The sequence below is a fragment of the Solea solea genome, chromosome 17 (genome assembly GCF_958295425.1).
Source record: "Solea solea chromosome 17, fSolSol10.1, whole genome shotgun sequence".
NCBI classification, from domain to species: Eukaryota; Metazoa; Chordata; class Actinopteri; order Pleuronectiformes; family Soleidae; genus Solea; species Solea solea.
In genome coordinates this window covers 20,496,010-20,515,970 of record NC_081150.1, presented here as the reverse complement: position 1 = coordinate 20,515,970, position 19,961 = coordinate 20,496,010, and the positions used below count along the sequence as shown (strand labels likewise).

The following is a 19,961-nucleotide window of genomic DNA, read 5'->3' as shown; positions in this document are numbered from 1 at the left end:
GAAAAAATAACAAATTCGTCATTTAATTCACGATATATCAAGATATTTTCATAGTATCATAGTATCGTGACAGTATCGTGACAGTCAAGTCACGATAAGTATTGTGATATTTAAGTCAAGACACGATATTATCATGATGTTTAAATCAAGATACGATATTATCACAACGTTTAAGTATCACGATGTTTAACTCACCATACAATATTATCACGATGTTTAAGTCATATGATATCGCGATATTTTCCGTCCCCATAAAATAATGGTGATACTGTCGGAGAGTTTATGTTGTTAAATTGGCGGTTATCACTCGTGTGGTCGTTCATCTCAGATCTTCAGCAGAAACAGACGACGTGTGGTGGAGAGAAGGCGACGCCTCACTGAGAATTAGACGTTCTGAAGGTTCTACAGGGTTTAGGTAATAATAGTGGATTCTCTGCTGGTACTGGACTGGCTTTGATACACATACACACGTCCAGGCTGAGCTGATAATCATCGCTGCTTTTGTGACAGCTGTGAGTCTGTGGTTCTCACTGTCTGTGATCTCCTCATCTTTCATATCCTGTCCACAGTAGAGCAGAGAGAGAGGGAGGCGGAGCTTCACCACACAAATAAATATGGCTCACACGTACGTGTTCTGATGATCAATGAGTCTGAGCAGAGGCCGCAGTGTGTGTGTGTGTGTGTGTCTGTGTCTGTGTCTGTGTCTGTGTGAGAGATAAACCCACGGTGTCGTCGGGCAAGTACAGCAGAGTTTAAACAGCTGAGATTAACGCAGTCATAAAAGCTGCCAGCGGGGTGAGGACGCAGCTGCGATAAGTCTGCGAAAAACCCTATGTTAAATGTTACATGAATATGAGAAATGAGGCAAAACATTTAGACTCAAACTTTCACTATAAATATAGTACTGTATTATATATAAATAAATATAGCACTATAAATATAGTACTATAATTATAGTACTATAGTACTATAAATATCACATCCAGCGCTCCCTTCAGGCCTCCGCCAGGAGTTATTTAAACTCAATTTTCAAAGTTCAGTGCCGCTCATGCACATTTATGATGAGACAAGAGCTGGTGGAGTTTGATGATGATGAGACTGATTATGATTTTCTATCATGAAAAGTTCTGCAGTAGTCTGCTCATGATTAATTGTAAATATCGTCTTAATTTTTCGTGATTGAAATGTAAAAAATAAATAAAAAAAGAGGAAAGGCTGCAGCTGAAACTGTTTTCCAGACAAAAGAGCAAAACCCTGTTTTTAAAGACTGCCGTAAAAACATCAGGTTGTTGTTTTTTATGTAACTAATAGAGTTCCGGAACCCTTTTTTTTGTGTTTACATTAGGAACAGTACCAAAATAACCAGCCCCATTTTTCAGGATCCTTCCCTTGAGGGTGCATAGTCACGGTGTGGTCGGGGGTGGAGCTAGACCCACGAAAGTCAGCTTCGACGCCTGCGGTCTATTCTCGCACAAAGACCAACAAACACAAACAATTGTGTCGTCGTTCGTTGTCTGTACAGTTCTCAGTGGAAACACACTCCTGATCCAGAACTTGACAGTCAGTGTACTGAAGTGTACTGAAGTGTACCATGATGCAAACACAGCTTCAGTGTTGTGATGGAAATGACACCAGAATTAGCTTCACAGCCAAAAATGAAGCAGTAGAAGAAAATGGAAGAAGAATCCTGCGTTTTCAGTCGTGCATTTTCACAAAAGACACTTTTATTGTCCTTAAACTTGTGTTAAACAGTGTGAACGGAGGTTTTTGGTCCACAGTGAGTTTGTAGCTCAGCTCTTGTGTGTCCTCTTTCCACTAGCACGACGATCCACCTTCTTCATCGTAGTTTGACATTCCCTACCGCCTCACAAAGTCTCCAGCACTTTTTTTATAAAAAAAGATAAAAAGATAATATTGTCTCCTGAATCCCAGCTCCACAAACACGGAGACTTTTAATCCTCTTCTGACTCCACTCGTTTAAAAATCAATTCTCCAGCTTGTTAAATTTGGGGCAAACAAAGCTGAAAAATATTCACTGTCAGCTTCTCCCTTTGTCTTTTTCTTACACCTATTAAAATACAGAGAAGAGGAGGAGGAGGAAGTGTCTGCTGCATTTATTATGAAGCATATGTTTTTATGCTCTTATTCCCAAAGTCCTGCCGCGTGACCTTCACGCGGTTACAGGCGACGCTGACCTCGACAGCCATGACAACACAAAAACAGCAGCCGCCGACTGAACATATGGAAAATTAATTATATCAATCAACATGTAGCAGATTTAAAGAGCCACTGCACTCATAAATCATCCACAACTGTGTGGATTTGCCTTAGTGAAGCATTATTTACACATTCTGCTCACACTGGTTTCTGCAGCCTCTGCACACTAAGCTGCTCCACAGTGTCGCTGATTTATGTCCTCCTTCCTTATTTTCATGCTTTTCATTACGACTTCGGTATTTCATGGTCAGGTGGTTCAACACCGCCGTGCTGGACAATCGCTTTTTTTTTTTAATCTTCTGCTGAGAGAAAACTCAGTTTGAATGTGTCCAAAGTTTCTAAAAGTGTTGCATGTTTTTGATGATAAAGTTTCACTTTGGTCTTTAGTCAAATCAGTGAGTTAAAGCTGGTTTAGCCTCGTCTGGTAAACCAGACCTACATCAACATGTTTGGTCTGGGCACACACAATTGGCAGGGCTCAATCCGAGAGGCAGGATAAACAGTTGTCTTTCAAATTTCGTCCGCACGCAATAGAACAGCGCTACAACCAATCAGAGCAATGAAGAAGGCGGTGTAGTCAGAGCGACAGAAAAGAGTCCGGGCGAGTGTTCTGTGTACGGTGTGTTGTCCACCCAACATCGACTGTCGTTCCGATAAACGAGACTGCGAGCCGACTTGCGAGCTCAGCTCATCTGCACTTGATGTTTCCATCCGTGGTGTTTGAGAAGAAAAGGGAAAGTTCACTGGAGTCAAAGTACGGCGCCAGAAAAAGTTAAAGTGATAAAGTATCTAATATTTACCAAATTTAAGAATTTAAGCAACTCTGGACTGCGTTGAAGGAAGGAACTTTGGACTGTGTTGAAGGAACTTTGGACTGTGTTGAAGGAAGGAACTTTGGACTGTGTTGAAGGAACTTTGGACTGTGTTGAAGGAAGGAACTTTGGATTGTGTTGAAGGAACTTTGGACTGTGTTGAAGGAAGGAACTTTGGACTGTTGAGGGAAGGAACTTTGGATTGTGATCAGGCAACTTTGGACCACCCACCGACTCTATATACGATGCGATTGGCCAAACCAGAGTTTGGATTTTGCAGGTCGCGAGCTAACGAGGAGTTTCTAGTCGGAACTCTGGCTGCAAATTAAATTTTCTACAGCTTAGTTTAGCCGTGAATATTAATAAGTCTGGCCATGCAGATTGATTGCTGGACATATTCTTGAATTAGGGTGTCTGCGCAGGTCTTAAAAGTCTTAACATTAGCGGTGTCACAATCTCAATTTTTCTTTAACCATGCCCTCAGTGTGACGTCTTGCAGACGTGTCAGAGGAAAAAACAGTGTTGTGGCTGTAGCCATTGTAGCACGACTACACGTTGGCTCCTCCCACTAACCCAAAGTTGCTGCCAACTAATAGTAAAAATTAACTTTTCTAGTAAAACACAACAGGAACAATGTCAACATGCAAGTGTAAAACTACATCAATTCAAGGAACTTTGGACTGCGTTGAGAGTGACTGATTTACAAACTTCAGTTTCCTGTTGGAAACAAAATGTTTTCTGTTTTGAAAAAAGTCTGGAACATTTATTTGGGGAAAGGGGCATTTAACACCCTGTTAAATATTAAAGTTTCTATTTAACACCCTGTTTAATATTAAATATGATAACGTATAAATATTTTAAATATTCTAACAAGGAAACACACACAAAAAACAACAAGTAAAATCTAAGATTCATTGAATTCAGCAGAACAAACATCACATTATTCTAAACTAAATGATAAATAAACAATGAATAAATTATGAATTAACCATAAACACATTCTGCCACTCCTTTACTTTACACACTCATTAACTGTGAAATTCAAAAAAATAATGATTCTTGTTCCCTCTGCACGGACATGAGCGCTGTCTCCTCCTGCTGGTCGCTCTGAGAAGTCACGCTGATGAATGGATTCTGCTTCGGGAGAGCTGTAAATCAGGAGAGACTCGTGCTCGTTCGTCTCACTCTGACAGGGTTTTTGCGTCACCGGGGAGAAGACGACATGATTCTCACCGCAGCCACCTCTGAGTGAATGCAAATACACAGAGGAGGCAGCAAAAAATGGTGTCCATCAATCTTAATGTCCAAAATATTCCCCCTTTTTCTCCATGACACACTCGACTGAGCAGCGGCAGGTGGATGGAAGTCGTGTTAATGAGAGGAAAAAAAAACTCTTCTCCTTATCTGCACTCGATGTTTCCATCCGTGGTGTTTGAGAATAAAAGTGAAAGTTCACTGGAGTTAAAGTATGACGCCAGAAAAAGTTGAAGTGATAAAGTATCTAATATTTACGGAACTTAAGAATTTAAGCAACTATGGAACTTTGAACTGCGTTGAAGGAAGGAAGTCTGGACTGTTGAAGGAAGGAACTTTGGACTGTCTTGAAGGAACTTTTGGCTGTTGAAGGAAGGAACTTTGGACTGTGTTGCAGAAACTTTGGACTGTGTTGAAGAAAGGAACTTTGGACTGTGTTGAAGGAACTTTGGACTGTGTTGAAAGAACTTTGGATTGTGTTGAAGGAAGGAACTTTAGACTGTGCTGAAGGAAGGAACTTTGGACTGTATTGAAGGAAGGAACTTTGGACTGTGTTGAAGGAAGGAACCTTGGACTGTGTTGAAGGAAGGAACTTTGGACTGTGTTGAAGGAAGGAACTTTGGACTGCCTTGAAGGAACCTTGGACTGTGTTGAAGGAAGGAACTTTGAACTTTGTTGAAGGAACTTCGGACTGCCTTGAAGGAACTTTGGACTGCGTTGAAGGAAGGAACTTTGAACTACGTTGAAGGAACTTTGGACTGCCCGTAAGAACTTCCTGCATATAATTACCATCATTTTCTGAGTTCATTCGGCAAATCAATCAAAACGAACAATTACAGAAAGACAGGGGTGTTTAAAATAAGAACAGAAAAACTCCTTTTATTATAACAAACAGATGAGTTTGTGTCTGACTGTAAGATAATTAAGATTCTCTTCTCACACCTCTTCATTTCTCAAAGCCAGACAGTGAAAATTGAAACATATGGTGTCGACTCCGCTTCATTATTCCCAAACTAAATAAACGTGTCTCGGTGCGGCTACTCACCTCATGGAGTGATTTCCTATCCTGTAATCCTTCCTCCTCCTCCTCCTCCTCGGAGCGTGAGTAGCAGAGTCTCTCCACACCACTGATCTTCAGTGAGCAGCTGTTTATCCTCTCACACTGTAATTTATGTATCTGTGAACACTGTTGTTGCTCCATGAGAAGACGAGGAGCATGCTAATCATTTTCCATAGCATGTGTTTATTCTTCATCATCCTCCTCTCCATCTGTTGTTTGATTTTAAAGATGATGACCTGTTTCAGTGAAGCCCAGGTCACATGCTCAGACCCATGAGTTTGTACACCACTCACTCTCCCACACCAAACCCCACAGAGAAAATCAGTGATTTTAATATCACAGCACACAGGAGTTGTTGATCCACTGCTGCCTCCATCACTAAGTTCAAATGTCTTATTTTGTCACTTCAGGATCAGAAATCCTTTGTTCAGATTTACCTCAGTGACACGAAGTGACCACACGGGGCAGCAGTAGACAAGCAGCTCCTGTGTCCCCGCGTGCTAAAATCACTGATTTTCTCTATGGGCTTTGGTGTGGGAGAGACAAGTCTCTAAACAGCAGCATACACAAAGTCAAGGTCATGTAAATGTAAGAATTGTAGTGGAATATTTTTGCATAATGAAAAAGATTTGATGGTTTTATGCTTGACATTGTACATATTTAATTCATGTTATTCCACAGAGGGAATGAAACCTTGATGCTCTGTGAAAGTGTGAATTTAAAAACCTCGGGTGCTGGAGCTGAGACAAACTGTCCTCTGGTCCTCAGTGAAGAATCCTCTCAGTATTCTGGACGAGTGTGTGACCGAGCGGCCGGGCCAGCGTCTGCTCTTCTGACAAACGTCTGAAGTGTGAAATCTCTGCTAACCTCGGCCCACAGAGACACTGAAGAGACACACAGAGACTGAAGAGACACACAGAGAGACTGAAGACACTGAAGAGACATACAGAGAGACTGAAGACACTGAAGAGACATACAGAGAGACTGAAGACACTGAAGAGATTGATTTTATTTTCGTGTGGATTTAAGTTTCTTGTGGATTTTAGTTTCCTGTTTTCATTTTCATGTGGATTTTAGTTTCCTGTTGATTTAATTTTCGTGTGGATTAACTGTTGTTATTGAAAGTTTAGTTATTAAAATTTTGATCCAGTTTTTAAAAACACTTGAGATTTAACAGGATGATGAGTTTTAAACAAAAACTCACCATAACCAGTTAATGACTAACCCTAACCTTAAACCAGGTCCTGACAAGGTCAGTGTTTACGACAGAAAACACACAGATGTTTGATTATTTTTAAATCACAAACGCTCCTGATTGTTTCGTCCCATGACTCGACGTGAGCTCGACAGTAAATTATAATTAAATTTGATTTAATGAAAGAATATTAAAAGTTTCTGTGGATTTTTGAAAACATGTCAAACACGTGATGTTTAAATGACACGCTGACTTTTTTCAGGTTATTGTCACAAACTTCACAAACGTTTAAACTCTTATTATTGAAGAAAATCACCTTTTTATTAAGTTATTGACATTAATATTAAATCTTGTTTTTTTTATAGGTCTTTGTGTCTCACTGTCACTCTGTCACTCATGAATGAAAATGTGTGACTTTGTCACAGCTTCAGGTTTTTTCTTATGATGAGAAACAGTGACATGGTTTTTCAGTGAAGACTCAAACATGACAAAGGCTTCTACACCATGAGGTGGCGCTGTGACAGGATGAATGTGCTTCATTCTCCTCGTCCCCTCATCTGTTTCTCTTCATCTTCTTGTTCTTCTCATTCTTCTTGATGTTATTGTTCTTGTTCTTCATGTTCTTAAAGTTCTAGTTCTTGATCTTGTTGATGTTGTTCTTCTGGACGTTCTTGTTGTTCTTCTTGATGTTCTTGATGTTGTTCTTCTTCTTGTTCTTGTTGTTGTTCTTGATGTTGTTCTTGTTGTTGTTCTTGATGTTCTTGTTGTTCTTCTCAACGTTCTTCTTGATCACATCCTCCAGATGACACAAACACAGAAATCTTCACACTTTGGCATTCCTGTGGTCACAGAGACAGTGGACGTGTGACTCTACTGCCCCCTGCTGTACAGGTGTCTCTACGACAGCAACCTGGAGAAGTCTACATTCACTCTTAGAACACAGACTTTTACTAAACAAATATGTGATTTAAAATGAATCATGTCCTTCACCTATAAAAACACACACACTCAGAAACATCTGGGTCATTCATTTTTATTTTAGATGTTCTGAGCTGAACGAGTTTGAACAAATATCTAATTCTGATTATTTTGAACACACATGAAGAATGTTGAGAAAAAACATGTGAGTATAAATTCTGTCATTGAAACTTTATTTTTGAATTTAGTCTTGTGTGTAAAGTTCACTGTGTCTTCATGGATGGATGTACACTAACATGTTACATCTATCAACAGAGAGAGAGAGAGTGTACCCGCTGCTGTCATTTCTTACACTTTGTTGCCCTCTAGTGGAAGAACACCGTCCTCTGAGAGCTGTCAGTGGTGATTTACACTTTAATAAAAGGTAACAGCAGGAACATGATGGTTAAATCTTTCTCTGTGTCAGGTGAGGAGGAGGAACATGTCTCCCACACTAAAGCCCTTAGAGAAAATCAGTCATTTTAACATCACAGCGCACAGGAGTTGTTGATCCACTGCTGCCTCCATCACTAAGTTTAAATGTCTTTATTTTGTCACTTTGGCTTTTTAAAAACTTTGTTGGGATTTACCTCAGTGACACAAAGTGACCACACGAGGCAGCTCCTGTGTCCCTGCCAGCTAAAATCACTGATTTAGTCTCTGGGGTTTGGTGTGGGAGAGTGAGTGGTTTGGTGATCTGTCTAACAGTGAGATAAAGACGTGAACATGTTCTTAAAGATATCGCAGATTTAAGTTAACATAGTATATTAGTATCAAATTTCAAAATCTCTGGTTTGGCAGGTCAAAAAATCAGTGATTTTAGCTGACGGGGACACAGGAGCTGCTGGTCGACTGCTGCCTCGTGTGGTCACTTTGTGTCACTGAGGGAAGTCTGAGTGGAGGATTTTAAACACTGAATTGACAAAATAAGAGTTTGAAATTAGTGATGGAGGCAGCCAATGGATCAACAACTCCTGTGTGTGTGATGTTAAAATCACTGGTTTACTCTATGGGCTTTGGTGTGGGAGAGTGAGCGGTTTACAAACTTCGGTTTCCTGTTGGAAAAGTCGTTTACTAAGTGACTAAAAATCAGTGTTTACTCCTAACTTAACATTTAACGTAACACATTGACTCGCGTCAGTGTTTTTTAAACATTTCTTTGACACTTATTGTCTGTATTTCGTGCAGAAAGTCTGTGATTATGAGGAAGTGAAATAACTGAAGTGAAATAAAAACTACATTAAAGCCACATATGTTTACATATATGGAAATGATGTTCATGTTCAGAATTTGTTCCTGTTTTAATGACAGGGTGAATAGGCCCCGCCCCCTCCCTCTCAGCCCCTCCTCTCACTTTCTCAGTGTCTTCATCTGTAACAGTCTTCAGACACTGAGTCAGAACCAGACTGTCCCCGGTTCTCTTCTCGCCTATCTGAAGATGGAGGAGGTGCACAGCGCCCCCTGCCTTCACCTCCTGTTCCTGCTGCTCCTCTCCTGCTCCTCTTCATCCTCCTGGGACCTGGTTCTGCTCCACACTAATGACGTGCACGCGCGGGTGGAGGAGACCAGCAGACTGTCCGGTAAGTGCAGCAGCAGTGGTACCGGTTCTGGCTCTGGTTCTGGGTGTTTCGCCGGTGTCGCGCGCAGAGCCGCGATGGTGCAGCAGATCCGCAGCTCAGAGCAGAACGTGCTGCTTCTGGACGCTGGAGACCAGTTTCAGGGAACCGTGTGGTTCAACTACTACAGAGGAGCCGAGGCTGCGCACTACATGAACCTGCTCAAGTATGACGTCATGGTGAGACGCGCACACACACACACACACAGTCAGGCTAAAGTTGTCAAACTTGCGGCCCGCGGACCGGACCAGATAAATGAATAACATCAGAAATAGAGACTGCACAGTTATTATTAAAAACAAGAAATGACTCATGTTCCAAATCAAATAAAGACTTTGTTGACAGAGAGACGAGTTTTTATTTAAATTTAAAAACACAGAGTGCCAGGACAACTTTATAAAGTGTGTGTGTGTGTGTGTGAGACTAACAATACACATTTTAAATAAATATAAGGTTTAAATGATGGAAATGTCCTTGTGTTGCTCTGAGAACATGAAGAACTTTGTATAAAACTAAATATTTTCTTCGATAAATTGAGTTGTTTAACAATGAATTTATATGTCTGTGTACGACTGTTTGAACATGAGGAGAGGGAAATGAACTGCTGCCTTATTTCTACCTCCTTCCTTCCTACCTACCTACATCCCTCCTTCCTTCCTACCTACCAACATACCTGTTTTTGTCCACAAACACAAAATGATTCAGTTTGAATGATTTCTTTGTTTTTATGAAGCAAAAAAACAGGAAATATTCACTTTTAAGAAGCTGAAAAAAAAACACTCAGTTAATTAAGTGTTCCAGATCTGATCACATGACTCAGACCTCAGTGGTTTTAATTTGCTTAAAAGCATCGGTGGTGTTTGAGTGCAGCTCTTCAATCAGCACAGTTTTAAAATCATTTAAATCTGCAATAATAATCATAGTCATAATCTGCTAAAGAAAAAAATGTGAATTATGGTCAAAATTCAACCAGCCAAAAATCCTGCTTTTCATATAAAAATGTGATTATCTTTTTTTGTTTCGTCTGATATTTTATCGCAATAATTATTAATGTCCACTCATTTTCAAACTTTTTTTATCACGATAATTTTGTGGACGTATCGCCCTGGCACTGTGGTTAAAATCTTATATAAGGACACTAATGTTATGTAAGGAATGAAAAAACTCTTCATAACTTTCTACGAGTAAAATTACAACACAACCCACCACGGAAAAAAAACAAATCTTCAAAGACAGAATCAGAGACGTTTTTTTATTTAACGTCTGTTTTTTTCAGGCTCTCGGGAACCACGAGTTTGATAACGGTGTGGAAGGACTCATGGCGCCGTTCATGCAGGAAGTCAAGTTTCCCATGATCAGTGCGAACATCAAACCCGACAAAACTCTGGCTGCGACGTTCGGGGTCTCATATCGTCCGTATACGATACTGCAGGTCGGCGATCAGAGAGTGGGCGTGGTCGGGTACACGTCGCAGGAAACGCCCGCTCTGTCCAAACCTGGTGCGTGAACGACGTGCTGTTGTGTTCCTGTGCGTGGCTTTATTCTGCTGCCGTATCCCACGGTAACCTGTAAACCTGTCGCTGCCCCCTACAGGACTGCACCTGCGTTTCGAGGAGGAGGTGGCGGCGCTGCAGCCGCACGTGGACAAACTCCACACGCTGGGCGTGGACAAAGTCATCGCTCTGGGTCACTCGGGCTTCACCAAAGATCGGGAAATCGCCAGGAGAGTGCGCGGAGTGGACGTGGTCGTGGGCGGACACACCAACACGTTCCTCTACTCAGGTGGGCGTGTCACTTCTGTCACATGATCACGGCTCCGACCACGACGATGTCACCTACGGCTTTATCAGAAAAGGCTGAATGTAGTGAGCGAGTCGAGTCCAGAGGTTTTAGTTCCTGCTCTGACGACGTTAAAGCGAGCTGATACTAAAATGTGACATCAACAGAGAGCGTCGTCACTGAAGAGTCAAAGCAAACAATGACCAACTGTAGAGCAGTTAAAAAGACTTAAAAATTCTACTTAAAGTTCCAAAATCTACTTAAAAAAATCTACTACAATGTTTAAAATGTCAATATATAACAGAGGAGTATGGTGTATTTACACCGCGTTCCAAATTATTATGCAAGTGATATTTTTCTCTAATTTATCTAATTAGTCGATGCAAATGACAGTCAGCATTATTGTCAAGTCATTAACCGTTAGAGTATAATTTGAATGTTATTGATCAAACCTTCCAATGATAACAGCTTAAACTTAAAATGCACTGTTCCAAATTATTATGCACAACAGAGTTTCAAAACATTTTATAGGTTGTAAAGAACTGAAAATGGTCATTTGTTTAATTTGCAGCTTTAGGAGGTCATATTTATTGAAATCAAAAGCTATTTCAATCAAAAACATCTTAATAGGTCAAGTTACATTTTAACAAAGGACCCCTTATTTGAGGTAGCAGCTTCGCAATTCTTGCATCCATTGAACTTTTTGGAGTTTTTGGAGAGTTTCTGCTTGAATTTCTTTGCAGAATGTCAGTATAGCCTCCCAGAGCTCATAGATCTTTTGCTTGAGGATGTTCCAAAGGTTCTAAATAGGGTTCAGGTCAGGGGAGGATGGGGGCCACACCATGAGTTTCTCTCCTTTTTCTGCCCATAGCAGCCAATGATGCAGAGGTATTCCTCATGACATGGTGCATTGTCATGCATGAAGATGATTTTGTTACGGAAAGCACGGTTCTTCTTTTTGTACCATGGAAGAAAGTGGTCAGCTCTCTCCCCATGATTCCAGCCCAAAACATGACTCCGCCACCTCCTTGCTGACATCGCAGCCTTGTTGGGACATGGTGGCCGTCCACCAACCATCCACTACTCCATCCATCTGGACCATCCAGGGTTGCACGGCACTCATCAGTGAACAAGACTGTTTGAAAATCCGTCTTCGTGTATTTCTGGGCCCACTGCAGCCGTTTCTGCTTGTGAGCATTGTTTAGAGGTGGCCAAATAGAAGGTTTACGCATAACTGCAAGCCTCTGGAGGATCCTACACCTTGATGTTAGCGGGACTCCAGAGCCACCAGCAGCTTCAAATACCGGTTTGCTGCTTTGTAATGGCATTTTAGAAGCTGCTCTCTTAATTCGATGTATTTGTCCGGCAGAAACTTTCCTCATTGTGCCTTTATCTGCACAAACCCCTGTGTGCTCCGAATCAGCCACAAATCTCATAACAGTACGATGATCACACCTAAGTTTTCTTGAAATATCTAAGGTTTTCATACCTTGTCCAAGGCAACTATTTCATGCTTTTCAGCAGCATAGAGATCCTTTTTCTTTCCCATATTGCTTGAAAATCTGCTTAATAATGTGGAACGTCCTTCTTTAGTAGTTTTTCCTTTAATTGGGCTCACCTGGCAAACTGATTATCACAGGTGTCTGAGATTGACACCTGTGATTCAAAGAGCCCTGAGACACAACACCATCCATGAGTTTAATTGAAAAACAAAAAATGTGGACTTCCGGTTTAGCGAATGAGTGGGTAGACGTTAAATCAGGAGCTCCTGGTGGGTGAAGTTATAAAACATCGAAAAGCCAAAATTTGAACGCACAACCAGAGAGGGGATGAGGACTAGAAGGGAACTTACCAAAAAAGAAAAGGAGAAGAAGCAAAGAGAGCGAGAAAAAATGGGAGATAGAAAGTGTGACGATAGGTCAGATGCCGCTAACGAGGACATGCTAGCTAGCATGAAGGCTGGCTTTGATAGCATGAATAAGCAGATTGGGACCAATAGCGAGGAAAACCGAAAAGAAATGAAGGACATTCGAGACAGTATTCCAAATCTAGGAAGTATGTTGAGACAAGAACTAGCCACTTTTAAAGAGGAGATGGGCAACAGGTTTGAAGGCATCGTCAGGGGGATGGAAGCCCAGGTCAGAGATACAGAGATACGGTGGGTGGAGTGGCTCAGTGGTTAAGACGGGTACCCTGTGTGCGAAAGACCTCATGGTCGCAAGTTCAACTCCACCCCTGGCTGATTGTACTCAATTCCATTGTCAGTCGCTTTGGATAAAAGCGTCTGCTAAATGACATGTAATGTAATACGTGAGATACGCGCAAGAGCGTGTGGTGGAGACCGAGGAGTGGAACACAGAGCTGAAGGGGATTCTCGCTTCTTCCCTCAAGCAGCAAAGGAGGCTGCAGGAGAAAATAACTGACTTAAAAGGAGATCGAGAAGGAACAATATTCGGGTTTGGGGAGTACCAGAGGGCGAAGAGAAGGATTCGGCACTCGAGTTTATAGAGCGCTTGATTCGCACAGAGCTTAAGCCCAGAGCGATCATTGTCAACTTCCTGCTGTACCAAATCAAAGATGACATCCTCAAAAAGGCATGGCAGACAAGAATCGAGATTGGGGGAAAGACAGTGAAGTTCGACCACGACTACGCAGCAGAGATGGCTGCAAAGCGCCGTAGCTATGCGGGACTGAAGAGGGTTTTAAAGGGAGAAGGGATTAAGTTCCAGTCACTGCTAGCGTCATTGAAAGTCCACTGGCAAGGAGGCGTCCAAACCTACGGCAGTCCATAAGAAGCTGCACGGGTGATGGAGAAGAAGGGGATGAAGGTGGGTGGTCTGATGGGGGAACAACAACCGACGCTGGAGCAGCAGCTTGAGGCCACTTCAAGTGGCGCAGAGTTGGGGACCGAGAGAAAAACATCGCTGGGAGAGCAAGGAAGGAACTTATGCGGAGTAACCCAGTGAGTCCTTCCCTGCACTGATGAATCTACTGGAAGAGTATGGATATTACTCAGGATACAAACTTAATGTAACCAAAACACAGATCTTGGCTATAAACTATGCCCCTACATAGTTAGGGGCATAGGAGAGAAATACAAAATTAAGTGGAATTCAGAAACCATTAGATATCTGGGAGTGAACATCCCAGATATCCGTACACTGCTAATTACATTTGGATTAATCAGGAACTCAGACGGGATATAGGAAGATGGTCAATAATTACAATTGGATCTTAGTTCAAGGATAGAAATAATTAAGATGAATTTATTACCAAGGCTACTGTACCTGTTCCAAACTCTTCCAGTAATGATACCACAGAAACAGTTTATGGAGTGGGATAGATGGATATCCAGGTTCATTTGGGGGGTAGGAGGCCAAGAATTCGATATAGCACCATGCAGCTCCCCAAGGACAAAGGGGGCATGGCAGTAGCAAAACTACAAGACTACTTCTATGCTGCACAGCTCAGGGCCGTAACTTGTTGGTGTAATGGAGAATATGTAGCTAGGTCGAAGGATATAGAAATGAAGGTGGGGGCTAGGCCAGTGCAAATATTAATAACCAATAGATAATTATTTAAAAGGGAAGAGGGATTGTTGGACCCGGTAACTAAATTCACATTGTGGATTTGGTACTTGATAGTGAAAAAGTATGGATTACAGAACGAAGCAAAGATTTTGAGGTGGATAACCCATGACAAGAGATTCAAACCAGGAATTAGTGACTGGGGCTTTGAGAGATGGGCACACAGTGGTATTACAGCAATGTGTACACTAGCTGAGAGGGAGGAAATGCAGAGTTTTCAGGCTTTAAGGGAGAAATTTGATTTGGAGGCAAACAAACTTTTTCGATATTTTCAGGTGAGGGATTACTATTTGAAGGAAATAAAGTTAGAACAACCCAAAGAACAGAACATGATTATTAAAATAATGATAAATGCATATGTAGGTGGAAATGTAATCTTAGCTCTATACCAAGCTCTAGGTGCCAGTGCGGGTAACTGTCTATATTAAAGAAAAATGGGAAAAAGAGCTTGGACTAGCAATAACAGAAGATGACTGGTATAATGTTTGACTGTCAGATGTTCAGTGGTATTTCAGTTCAGTGACTGTCAGACGTTCAGTGGTATTTCAGTTCAGTTCAGTGTCAGACGTTCAGTGGTATTTCAGTTCAGTGACTGTCAGACGTTCAGTGGTATTTCAGTTCAGTTCAGTGTCAGACGTTCAGTGGTATTTCAGTTCAGTTCAGTGTCAGACGTTCAGTGGTATTTCAGTTCAGTTCAGTGTCAGACGTTCAGTGGTATTTCAGTTCAGTGACTGTCAGACGTTCAGTGGTATATCAGTTCAGTGTCAGACGTTCAGTGGTATTTCAGTTCAGTGACTGTCAGACGTTCAGTGGTATTTCAGTTCAGTTCAGTGTCAGACGTTCAGTGGTATTTCAGTTCAGTGACTGTCAGACGTTCAGTGGTATTTCAGTTCAGTTCAGTGTCAGACGTTCAGTGGTATTTCAGTTCAGTTCAGTGTCAGACGTTCAGTGGTATTTCAGTTCAGTTCAGTGTCAGACGTTCAGTGGTATTTCAGTTCAGTGACTGTCAGACGTTCAGTGGTATATCAGTTCAGTGTCAGACGTTCAGTGGTATTTCAGTTCAGTGACTGTCAGACGTTCAGTGGTATATCAGTTCAGTGTCAGACGTTCAGTGGTATTTCAGTTCAGTGTCAGACGTTCAGTGGTATTTCAGTTCAGTTACTGTCAGACGTTCAGTGGTATATCAGTTCAGTGTCAGACGTTCAGTGGTATTTCAGTTCAGTGACTGTCAGACGTTCAGTGGTATTTCAGTTCCGTGTCAGATGTTCAGTGGTATTTCAGTTCAGTGACCGTCAGATGTTCAGTGGTATTTCAGTTCAGTGTCAGACGTTCAGTGGTATTTCAGTTCAGTTTCAGACGTTCAGTGGTATTTCAGTTCAGTGACTGTGTCAGACAGAGTCCTGAATCTGTGAACAAATCTTTTTAATGATTCACTTTCACCCAAAACAACTGCTTTTGGTCACTAGTTTCAGTGTTTGTGACTCCGCCCATGTTGAGGAGGATGAGCTAAACCGTTGACTTTCTCTCTTGTGTGTCTGTGAGGAAACAAACCAGATGAAAAGCACAGTCTGGTTTCCATCGGTGACTGCAAATGTATATGTTACACAGTTTAAACAATGAACCTCAGTCAGGACCGGGTTTGTTTTCTCTGTAAGTCAAATACAGCACAGAGACACCAGCAGTATTATGGTGTGTCAGAGAAACGCTGAGTCATTGTTTGTAATCGTCCTGCCACATTTTTCCACGAGCTTCTACGAGTCATGCCTGGATTTCAGTTTCTCAGGAATAGTTTATGTGTGAGTTTCAGGTTTGGGAGAAAAGAAGAAGAGAAATTCCAAACCACTCACTCTCCCACACTAATGCCCATAGAGAAAATCAGTGATTTTAGCTCGCGGGGACACAGGTCTACTGCTGCCTCGTGTGGTCACTTTGTGTCACTGATATAAATCTGTACAAAGAATTTTAAATGCAGAATTGACAACATAACATTGAACTTAGTGATGGAGGCAGCAGTGGATCAACAACTCCTGTGTGTGTGATGTTAAAATCACTGATTTTCTCTATGGGCTTTGGTGTGGGAGAGTGAGTGGTTTACAAACTTCAGTTTCCTGTTGGAAAAGTCTGTCTGACAGTGAGATAAAGACGTGAAACATGTTCTTAAGTTAATGTCTGAAATCTCCTTTTTTTAAGTGAAGGGTAGATGAGTGAGATTAGTTTTTTTCCCTTATTTTCTCTCGCAGGAAAACCTCCCTCCACTGAAGTTCCTGTTGGTCCTTATCCCTTCATGGTGAAGTCGGACGACGGGCGGCAGGTTCCTGTCGTTCAGGCCTACGCCTTCGGGAAATATCTGGGTTATCTGAAAGTGACCTTTGATGAAGCGGGAAACGTGGTGAGGTCTTCGGGAAACCCCATCCTTCTGGACAGCAGCGTCCAGCAGGGTACAGAGCGCGTAACACAAAGATCTTTGTCTTTATGTGTGACTTTCTGTGCTGCTGTTTAATGATTAACTGCTGGAATGTACCAGTGTTATTAAGTAAAACCACGGTGAGTCAGGAACCCGAACTGTGTCTGATCCAGATCCAGTCGTCCGTGCAGATGTGGACGAGTGGAAGAAGAATCTGGCCAATTACTCGACGCGGGTGATCGGACGAACTCTGGTTCTCCTCAACGGGGAAACGGAGCAGTGTCGCTTCCGTGAGTGTAACCTGGGAAACCTGATCTGTGACGCCATGGTGAGAGTAACACACTCTGGAATGTTTCCATGTCGTTTCCTCGCTCTGTAAATCACAATTCCTTCAGAAAGATCTTTGGACGTATCCTTGTTTTTCCCTCCAGAGGAAAATCTTACGTGTCAAAGATCGTGAGATGATTGTGAACATGTGTTTTTTTACCAGCAGCAACAAACAGAGCAAACATGGAATAATACATCCCTCACATCTGACGAACTTTGTTCCAAAATAAGGTTCCATTCAACCAATCCAGAGACGTGACTCATTCAACTGATTTTATCTGCTTGACAGAAGACTCAGCTAAGAGTAGAAAGTCTGCGATATCTTTAAAAACATGTTCACGACTTAATCTCACTGTGAGACAGACTTTTGTAAACCACTCACTCTCCCACACCAAAGCCCACAGAGAAAGTCAGTGATCTTAGCTCACAGGGACACAGGAGCTGCTGTTCTACTGCTGCCTCGTGTGGTCACTTTGTGTCACTGAGGTTAATCTGAACAAAGGATTTCAAAAGCTGAATTGACAAAGTAAGACATTTGAACTTAGTGATGGAGGCAGCAGTGGATCAACAACTCCTGTGTGTGTGATGTTAAAATCACTGATTTTCTCTATGGGCTTTGGTGTGGGAGAGTGAGTGGTTTACAAAAGTCTGTCTCACAGTGAGATAAAGACGTGAACGCTTTATTAACGTAGATTTTAGTTGCTGAGTCTTTTAAGTGGCTTGTTTGGTTCATGATTTCAATTATTTGTTTGTTTCATGGAGCAAAAAAAACAGAAAATATTCACATTGAAGAAGCTGAAAAATGACAGAAAGTAGAAAATATTCACATTTAAGAAGCTGAAAAATGACAGAAATTCGAAAATTTTCACATTAAAGAAGCTGAAAAATGACCGTTGACAGCTTTCTTCATGTGTAACTGTGGGAAAACTCTCTCTGATCTTCAGCTCGACAACAGCATCAGGTTCCCAGACGACGACAGGTGGAATCACGTCAGCGCCTGCGTCTTTAACGGCGGCGGCGTCCGAGCGTCCATCGACGAGCAGAGCAGGAACGGTGCGTCGCTGCGTGTGTTTGATGAAACACGGAGCAGGATCTCGGGCCTCTGACTGTCCACGTTTTGTCTTCAGGTTCCATCACCATGGAGGACCTGATCTCCGTGTTACCGTTCGGAGGAACCTTTGACCTGGTGCAGCTGAGAGGCTCCACGCTCAGGAAAGTGTTTGAACACTCGGTGAAACGTTACGGTCAGAGCACCGGAGAGTTCCTGCAAGTGTCCGGTATTTAACCGTTGTCCTCCGTGTCCACGTAGTTAGGAACGCCCATGTGAATCACGGTTGATGCAGTTTCTGTGTTCGTCCACCAGGGTTCCACGTGGAGTTTAATGTCTCCAAACCCGCGTGGCAGCGCGTGCAGCGCCTCGACATCCTCTGCACGTACTGTCGCGTTCCCCACTATGAGCCGGTGCGGGACGAGGAGGTGTACGCGGTGGTGCTCCCGTCGTACATGGTGAGCGGCGGCGACGGATTCTCCATGATCGCAGACGAGATGCTCGCACACAACAGTGGTGAGGTTTGATTCTGACGGCGCGGTGAGCGCCCCCTGCCGCTGCTGAGACACCTGATTTTAACCATGCAATAAAAGACTTTATCTTTAAATACATGTTCACGTCTTTATCTCACTGTTTTTTCAACAGGAAACTGAAGTTTGTAAACCACTCACTCTCCCACACCAAAGCCCATAGAGAAAACCAGTGATTTTAACGTCACACACACAGGAGTTGTTGATCCACTGCTGCCTCCATCACTAAGTTCAAATATCTTATTTTGTCAATTTGGCTTTTTAAACTGTCCCTCAGATTAACCTCAGTGACACAAAGTGACCACACGAGGCAGCAGTAGACCAGCAGCTCCTGTGTCCCCGCCAGCTAAAATCACTGATTTTCTCTATGGGTTTTGGTGTGGGAGAGTGAGTGGTTTACAAACTTCAGTTTCCTGTTGGAAAGGTCTGACAGTGAGATAAAGACGTGAACGTGTTTTTAAGACATCGTAGATTTTATTACTCGTCACAATAAAGGAGCATTCCGTTCAGTCAGTGTCTCTCAAATGTCTCCCCCTGCAGGTGATTTGGACATTTCCGTCGTCTCCAACTACATCACACAAAGACGGAAAGTTTATCCTTCCGTCGAAGGAAGAATTCAAGTCTTCAACTCGTCCTCTGGACTTCGGGCACAAATGTCTCTGCTGGTGTTAGCGTTGCTGCTGTGGAGTCGTGTGGGCGGAGTCATGTGAGACACTGGATTTTGTCCAGAAAAAGACAAAACGTCGGGTACAGGAAGAATGAAATGAGCGGACTAGTCGTGTCGTTGCTCCGGTAACCAAACATTTTCCCGACAGACGTTTTTAACGTCGGAACCCGATACTTTGGTCTGCGAAGTATTAGGACACGCCCAAGTGTTATAGCGTTTGTCTAACGATTACAGATGTTCGCACTGAGCTCTAATCGCACAATTTTTTTATAAACAGCAGATTTTTTAAACTGTGAAGTTTTTTTTCACAAAATTTTACTGATCGTCAAACTTCATCATCATCGCCGTCTCGCTAACGATAACTTCGGCCTCCGTCTGTCACTTTTTTTAACCACGACGAAACCATTTTAAACCAAAATTTTTACTTAACATTTTACGCTAACACTGAATATTTTTAAATTTCTAACAGATTCATGTTCAAGTTTAAATTAAACAAATCACCACTTCA

The 19,961-nt window shown here is 42.2% G+C and overlaps 1 protein-coding gene across 1 annotated transcript; it reads left to right on the top strand.

Annotated features, from left to right (window-relative positions):
• Positions 1 to 8,854: 8,854 nt before the first annotated feature.
• nt5e (5'-nucleotidase, ecto (CD73)) lies at positions 8,855 to 19,961 on the top strand. Its single transcript, XM_058613992.1, has 9 exons — positions 8,855 to 9,290; positions 10,388 to 10,610; positions 10,705 to 10,893; positions 16,718 to 16,915; positions 17,055 to 17,209; positions 18,153 to 18,261; positions 18,336 to 18,485; positions 18,572 to 18,772; positions 19,327 to 19,961. The coding sequence occupies exons 1-9, from the start codon at positions 8,934 to 8,936 to the stop codon at positions 19,494 to 19,496; spliced, it is 1,752 nt and encodes a 583-aa protein (XP_058469975.1). The 5' UTR covers positions 8,855 to 8,933; the 3' UTR covers positions 19,497 to 19,961.